Source organism: Lactuca saligna, chromosome 1 (genome assembly GCF_052625555.1).
Source record: "Lactuca saligna cultivar CGN05327 chromosome 1, ASM5262555v1, whole genome shotgun sequence".
Lineage (NCBI taxonomy): Eukaryota > Viridiplantae > Streptophyta > Magnoliopsida > Asterales > Asteraceae > Lactuca > Lactuca saligna.
Window position 1 is genome coordinate 54,538,320 of NC_136417.1, and position 8,557 is coordinate 54,546,876.

At 34.3% G+C, this 8,557-nt stretch overlaps 1 protein-coding gene across 1 annotated transcript; it reads left to right on the plus strand.

Annotated features, from left to right (window-relative positions):
• Window positions 1-1,834: 1,834 nt before the first annotated feature.
• LIG1 (DNA ligase 1) lies at window positions 1,835-6,783 on the plus strand. The gene is made up of 16 exons (XM_078984999.1): window positions 1,835-2,977; window positions 3,075-3,191; window positions 3,257-3,358; window positions 3,445-3,561; window positions 3,672-3,902; window positions 4,005-4,099; window positions 4,856-4,943; window positions 5,044-5,175; window positions 5,251-5,363; window positions 5,439-5,540; window positions 5,616-5,749; window positions 5,861-5,934; window positions 6,057-6,113; window positions 6,204-6,281; window positions 6,384-6,461; window positions 6,567-6,783. Exons 1-16 carry the CDS (start codon window positions 2,030-2,032, stop codon window positions 6,633-6,635), a joined length of 2,535 nt encoding a protein of 844 aa, XP_078841125.1. The 5' UTR covers window positions 1,835-2,029; the 3' UTR covers window positions 6,636-6,783.
• Window positions 6,784-8,557: the final 1,774 nt, after the last annotated feature.

Consider the following 8,557-nt stretch of genomic DNA (forward strand, 5'->3'; position numbering starts at 1 on the left):
AGCGGCCGCGTGACGACGATGACAACAACCGGACATGACGGACTTACGAAGCAGGTGGAATGGGGATTGTGTCGTCGACGGGGAAGGGTATTGAAGCTCCACTGGTCAATTAGAATAATGGTGTTCGTCGGTTCTGGCGATGTTAAGAGGTGACAGCTGGAAGTTAGGGGTTATAAGGGTGGCGTCTGTTGTAATGGTTAGGGTTAGGGTTATGAGAGCATGGGTGACGGGTTATATACCCCCGTCACATTTCAAACCTTTTGCGATAACGACACTTTCAGTCCCTCATTCTTCTTCTTCTTTCAACTTAAATCCATAATTTACCATTTAGCCCCTAACTTCTTAAATCCTTTTCAATTTAAATACATAACTTACCAAATTAACCTTCAAAATTTCTTACAAACTAGCCCGAAAATTTTACTCTTAACCCCCAAAGTCTCAATTATGACTCTTTAGCCCCGAAAACCAACACATTGCTAATTTATTCCGCATTTAGGGCTACTATTCATTTATATATATTTATTTAATAAACGAATTGTTACACACTACCACCACCGAATCACCGCCACACCACACCAACCACTATCATCCTATTCTCAATCTCCTAATCATATTCACTTCTACATATATAAAAATTTATAAATAGTACTATTTATTTAAATGAAAAATCAATTTCATAAATACATTTCAACAAAATAAAATCAAAATAATCAATATCATGTAATGTTGACTTATAATAGAATACTGTTTTAAAATTTATAAATACTAGAGATAATGACTTATATATGTAACTAATTGTAGTTTTTGTGCATATTTAATCACTAAATCTACTTTTGTGATTGAAATACCGTTAAACTTTTTGGAATTGTTTAAAAAAAAAACTAATATAACAAGATATAGTGGTTTTTGCCAATTTCATGCATCTTTTCCGTTAGAATATTAGTTTTCCAGCTGATCATGGATTTTCCGGTCACCTTTACTAGCCAAGCATGAATTTTCCAACGATATGTGTGTTGTTGAAAATGAATTTGTGTATTCGTTTTTTTAAACCCATAAGCATGTTCTCATTTCTCCCTACTTATTCTCTTTTCAAATGCAACAACTCAAGAACATATAGTCTTCTTTCTTATCTTTTCAAACCAATAATGATTCAAAGTTCATTATTTATGATTATATACACAAGCATCAACAACACATAATGTTCATCGTCTTCATTAGATCTAATTTCTTGTATGTTTCTAGAAGCTCGTATTTCTTGCATGTATTCTCCGAAGTTTACGAAATTAAGCTTAAGATTGAGTACCCTTTACACATCTCGATTTATTAACACATGGAACTCGAATTTCTCGAACCCTAAAAGTCAATTTTTTTAATTTCTTGAAATTACTTTTTAAAGTTTTTCAGGTTCATCTCGGTTATTCTAAAATTCTAACTGATATGAAATTCATAAGATACGAGTTCATCTTAAATTTCTTCTTATTGAATTCATAAAAACATACACAAACACACGTATCCTTTTAAAAAGCAATTTTTGTGTACTCTTTAAAAATTGGGATGAACACCCAAATGTTTGTGTTCGATTTTGACTGAACACCAAAAAATTCAAAATCTGTTAGGGAAGGTTAACGGAAAATTCATGTTTAACTTGAGAAAGATAAAAAAAAACAGACAAAACAACTATATCTATCGATATTAATATTTTTTAAACAATTATGTATTACAAGTTCAACAAGATGTCAAAATAACAAAAATAAATTTAATAATTAAATTATACAAAACCTAAACTCATTTATCCAAATCATTATCTACCAGCAACATATGTAAAAACTTGTTTAATTGGGGAAAAAGAAAAAACAAAACGATCCGCTGGAGATTGCAAATCTCCGGCGACACCAATAATCACAAACGATACCCTTTTTTTCCCGCCAAGTCTGCAGCTTTCGCCCAACGCTTTCTCTTTTCCCTCTCAAAACACTGAAATAAACCCCCACCGGCCGCCGCCACAACCACCACGAGGGACAGCTGGTTGATGTTATCGCTCCGGTCGTGCTGTTATAGTGTGACTCACACCAACACCATAACCACCGCATTCTCTCGCCCTATTAGAAATTATCTTGTTAATTTTTCGTACTCATCATCCCTAACATTTCCTCTCTTCTTTCTTTCGAACAAAATGTCATCATCTCGTCCCTCCGCCTTCGATGCACTCATGTCCAATGCTCGTGCGGCTGCCGCGAAGAAGAAAACCACGGAATCTTCCGCTTCCCCTAAGAAACGCAAAACCCTAGATTCAAAACCCTCAATCAGTTCGACTCCAATTAGCGAAGCTAAAGTTGCAGAAGACTCACCAAAGCCGGATAAACCAGTGGATACGAACGCAAAGAAGAAAACCCAGGTGTCTTCCTCGTCCCCCAAGAAACGCAAAACCCTAGATTCAAAACCCCCAATTAGTTCAACCCCAGTCACCGAAGCTAAAGTTGCAGAAGTCTCACCAAAACCCGAGAAAACATCGGACACGAATCAAAGTAAAGACGAAACTGTCTCAAATGGGATTATAGAAGCTAAGCCAAACCTTGATGTTGTTCCATCAAAGGAAGAAAATGCATCTAAAAAACCACCGGCGATTGATGTTGATGAGAGTATGATTCAATTGAAGAAGAAACCGGCAAACTTCAAACCCGAAAAGGCTGCGTTCTGGGGCGAAGGAGAAAGGGTGCCATTCCTATTTCTTTGTCGGGTTTTTGACGCAATCTCCAAAGAATCTGGTCGGATTCTGATTACAGAAATCGTCTGTAACATGCTGAGAACTGTAATCAAGACAACACCTGACGATTTAGTTGCAGTTGTATACCTCTTGGCCAATAGAATCGCCCCAGCTCACGAAGGATTAGAGCTTGGAATCGGTGATGCTTCCATCATCAAAGCACTCGCTGAAGCTTGTGGTGCAAAAGAAGCACACATCAAAAAGCAATACAAGGCATGTTTCCATCTTCTCTAACTCAAGTCTCTTTCAAATTCGAAATAAAACGTCATGTTCATAAAAAAAGCTAAAATTTTATATCTTTCGATGACAGGAACTGGGAGACTTGGGCCTTGTTGCCAAAGCAAGCCGCTCTTCCCAACCTCTGATGCGTAAACCTCAACCTTTGACAGTTTCTAAAGTTTTTGATACATTCAGGGTTATTGCCAAGGTAAGAAACTATTAAATCTGTTTAATTCATTCTGAACATCTTTTAACCTGTTTAAATCTTGATAGGAATCTGGGAAGGATAGTCAAGATAAGAAGAAGAATCATATCAAGGGACTTCTTGTTGCAGCAACTGACTGTGAACCTCAATATTTGATACGATTACTTCAGGTTAGTATATGTTCATCTTAAAAGACGATTGAGTTGGACTTTTTGCTTCATTTCTGTTCTAATTACTTTGGTTTTTGTTTTTGAAGACAAAATTGCGAATTGGTTTAGCTGAACAAACACTCTTGACTGCATTGGGGTATGCTATTGTGTACACTGAAAATGGTCAATCACCTTCAAAGCACTCAGATTCACCCTTAGAAGAGGTCAGTTTATACTCAATTATAACAGAAGAAAGTTTCTTTAATGATTAACTCTTTGCATATACAATGAAGTATCAGAATATCTAATAGTTTGTTCTATAATATGTCCTCAGGCTGCAAAGATTGTGAAACAAGTGTACTCTGTAATTCCTGTATATGACAAAATTGTCCCTGCTCTTCTCTCTGATACTGTATGGAATCTACCAAAAACATGTTGCTTTTCACCTGGTGTTCCAGTGGGACCCATGCTTGCTAAACCTACTAAAGGAGTATCTGAAATTTTGGATAAATTTCAAGATATGGAGTTCACTTGTGAGTACAAATATGATGGAGAACGGGCCCAGGTGACATCATCAGCTTTATAAACTTTTTTAAAAAAAAAAAAAAAAAATACACACCTGAAATATTATTATTTATTAGCACTTAACAAATTTTACATTCAACAGATACATTATTTGGAAGATGGCACAGTTCAAATATACAGCAGAAATGCTGAAAGAAATACTGAAAAGTTCCCTGATGTTGTGGTTGCTGCTTCAAGGTATTTTATTTTTTAAATTAAATTTACATTTTTGGTCCCTGAGTATAACTGATTCTTTTCAATTTAGGTCCCAAAAGTTTTCTCATGCAGTTTGGTGCTTGTATGAGGTTTTTGTTACGTGTTTGGTATCTGTTTCAATTGAAATGACTATTTTTGGGATCAAAATTGCAAAAGTCACAGGGACCTTAATTAGTCATTTTACTTGGAACAGGGACCAAAAATGTTACAACTTACAAAAACCTTAAATAAGGACCAAATTTGCAAGATTTTTTTGGGATCATTTTACTGAAACAGGGACCAAAAACATTACAAAAACCTTTAAAAAGGACCAAATTTGCACAAAGGATAAAAAATAGTCATTTTACTTGAAAAAGGACAAAAAAACATTATAAAAACCTCAAATAAGTACCAAATTTGCAAGAAAATTGTTTTGGGTCCAAAAATAGTCATTTTATTTGAAACAGAGACTAAATACGTTACGAAAACCTCAAATAAGCCTTTTAAAAATGCTCAAAATTGCAAACAGGATAAAAAATAGTCATTTTACTTTAAAAAGGACCAAAAAACATGACAAAAACCTCTAATAAGGACCAAATTTGCAAGAAAAGACCAAAAGTAGTCATTTTTATGGAATATAGACAAAAAAATATTGCAAAACCCTCAAATAAAGACCAAATTTGTAAGAAAAATCTTGTTGGGTCAAAATTCATATTTGTTCCCAAAAAAACAAATCTAACATTTTAAAATTTTCTACAGAGTTAAAAAACCAAGCGTGACATCATTCGTTTTGGACTGTGAAATCGTTGCATATGATCGCAAGAAACAAAAAATTCTCCCATTCCAGGTGACTTTTATAATTTATATACCATCATCATCATCATCATCATCATCATCATATACTTTATATAAATAAATTTATTTATTTTTATTGTTTTTTTTAATAGATTTTAAGCACACGTGCTCGAAAAAACGTTGTAATGAGTGACATCAAAGTGGATGTATGCATTTACGCATTTGATTTGTTGTATTTGAATGGACAACAACTTCTACAAGAACAACTCAGTATTCGTAGAGAGGTCAGATTTCTCTCTCTACTTTTTCTATTTTTCATTTTTATTTTTATTAAATTTGAATTTTCTTTTTTTTTTCAGCGTCTATATGAATCTTTCAATGAAGAACCTGGATTTTTCCAGCTTGCTACAGCCATAACTTCAAATGATCTCGAAAAAATTCAAACCTTTTTAGACGCTGCTGTCAATGGCAGGTACTAAATAGATAAATAATTATATAATTAGTTCATGGGTATTTTTTTTTTTAATTATTATTATTTTTTTTGTAGTTGTGAGGGATTGATTATCAAAACGTTAAATAAAGATGCGACATATGAGCCTGCAAAACGATCAAATAACTGGCTCAAGTTAAAGAAAGACTACATGGACAGGTATTTTGATAAATAAATTTAATATTTATTTTTTATATATATAAATAAGTAATTAAATATAATATTTTTTTGTAGTATTGGTGACTCATTGGATTTAGTGCCAATTGCTGCTTTTCATGGGAGAGGAAAACGTGTAGGTGTATATGGTGCTTTTCTTCTTGCGTGTTATGACAACAATAAGGATGAATATCAAACCATTTGCAAAATTGGTAATTAAAAAAAATTCCATTTTTTATTTATTTTTAAACATTCTTGAATCTTGATGCTTATGAATGTAGAAATATATACATATGTTTTTTTTTTTTTTTTTTTTTTTATAGGGACTGGTTTTTCAGAAGCCATGCTTGAAGAAAGGTCAACAAGTCTTCGTTCTAAAGTCATCCCAAAACCCAAGGTTTGAACTTTTTTTTTTTTTAAATTATTTTTATTATATTTTTATAAAGAAATGAAAGTACATTGCTATTTCTTGCATTTAGCCTGTTTATAATTTTCATATTCATTTGTTTTGGCATATAGTCATACTACCGATATGCAGATTCTATAAATCCAGATGTGTGGTTTGAGGCAACTGAGGTAATAATAAATTAATAAATTAATAATTAATAATCATTACATTTTTATATTTTTATTAAAAAATCTTTCCACAAACATTATGGTTTACAGGTTTGGGAGGTCAAAGCTGCAGATTTGACCATCAGCCCTGTTTATTGTGCTGCAATTGGTGCAGTTGACCCTAATAAGGTTTAATTTTATTTACATGAACTCATTGTATATTTAGTTATTTACATGCATATTGATATTTTCTATTTTTCTTATTGTTTTATTTTAAATTGAAAAAAAAAGGGTATTTCACTGAGATTCCCACGTTTACTTCGTGTTAGAGAAGACAAGGGTCCAGAGGATGCTTCATCTTCAGATATGGTGAGAAAGAGCAACCATTTATTTATGTAATTATTTTTTGGTATCAAATAAATAATGATTTTTTTTTTTTTTTTTAAATATTTGGTTTGTGTAATTATTTTTCAGGTTGCTGATATGTATAATGCTCAGAAACACACACAAGGCAACAATCAAGATGATAACGATGATGAGTGAAAGATGCTTAGATGCAAGTTTTGTGTAATCTTTTATTAGGTAGATCATAGATGGTGAATTATGACTATTTAATTATTGTGCAATTTGTGTAAATTCTAGAGAATGTAATTGTACTATGGAACTAAAGGTTTTCATAAAGTTTCTACCATATTTGTCTTTGACAAAATTGCCAAAATGGTCCCTGTGGTTGGCAAATTTATGTGTTTTTGGTCCAAAACGAAATGTTGGTACACCACTGGTCCAATTTTAGATACATTGTGTGGTCCCTATGGTTGTATTTTCTTGTGTTTTTGGTCCACATCCCACCTAAAATGACTAATATGCCCCTTAAATAATTATATTTTAATTTCTTTTATTTATTTTCTTATTCTTATAATAAAATGAAAAACAAAAATAAAATAAACCCACCACTCTCACACACACAAACACACACACACACTCTCTCTCTCTCTCTCTCTCTTTCTCTCTCTGATCCTCCCGATCAAAAAGAAACCCAACTCGTTCTTGAACGTGTTCTCTACCGGATCAATATTGCAGGCTTCATCGTCCCATGCTTCTCCTTCGCACCACCAATAACCACCCTTCACATCTGTTTCTTCAACGACCATCGTCCCACCGTTACATCTGAACACCTGTAACAAAAAACCCCAAATCTCCACAGTTTTTTATTCTAAAGAAGAAGGAGACGAACATGAAGGGTCGGGGTTTGGAAATTATCTCAAAATATGAAGACAAAGAAGGTGATCAGAGAGGTTGGGTTTTTTCTTGCCCTATATTACCTTGGTTCACCCCACATCTCTAGTTTTTCACAATTGATCGACACCTACCTCCCATTTCTTTTTCTTTGTTCTAAATAGAGACGTTAAGTCAAATTTATGGTGGTGATCGGTGGCTAATTTTGGAGGTGATTGGTGGTTATTTTCGTGTGATCAAGAAAGGGGTGGAGGAGTGTTTATGGTAGTGATTGTTGGCTAATTTGGGAGGCTGTTGGATGCGCCGCCACCATCGACCTCATATGTTCCCTTCAATCCACCTTCTTCCACATTGACTATTCGATAAGAAAATCAACATCAAGCCACATTCAACACTCACCTTCTTCTTTAAATACATCGATTTTTTGATTTTTCGGGTCTTTGTGGATGGTGAGAAGTTAGCAGAGCATGACCAAGCTTTTGGTTTGATTTTTCTGGCAAGATCTGGGGGTGGTTTGGTGGTTAGTGGTGAAAGCTTATCAGGTTAAGGAAGGAGAGGTGGGGGTGGGGGAGATAGAGGTGGTTGGCGGTGAATGGTGTTGGGGAATGGAGATAGTGGCAGGAGAGAGATAAAGAAAAATTTTTGGTGTGTTCTTAAGCGAATGGTGGAAAACAACGACGGTGGCAGGCGGATGGTGGTGGTAAATGGCGATGATGGCAGACAAATGGTGGTGGTGAACGTCGTTGGTAGCAGATGGATCTTGGTGGTGAACGATGGTGGGATATGTTGGGAGTTCTTGAGAGGGTGGCATCTGGTGGGTATTCTTGAGAGAGAGAGAGAGAGAGAGAGAGAGAGAGAGAGAGAGAGAGAGAGAGAGAGAGAGAGAGAGACTTTTTGTATCTTTAATTATTTAAAAACATTAAAAAAAATAGAAAATACAAATCTAAAGGGCATAATAGTCATTTTAAGTGTATAGGGACCAAAAACACTAAAAATATCCAAAATTGGACCATTGATGCACCACCAAACTTTTTTGGACCAAAACTGCAGAATTTTGCCAACCACAGGGACCATTTTTGCAATTTTGTCTTTGTCTTTTGTGACACTTGGGTACTAATACCTTTTTTCTCCCCAATTGAGTTTCTATATGGGTAAATGGGTAATGTTGTATCTCTGTTTGAATGAAGTCATAAAGTGTTGTCTAATATTTTTTTTTGAATGGGACTAAA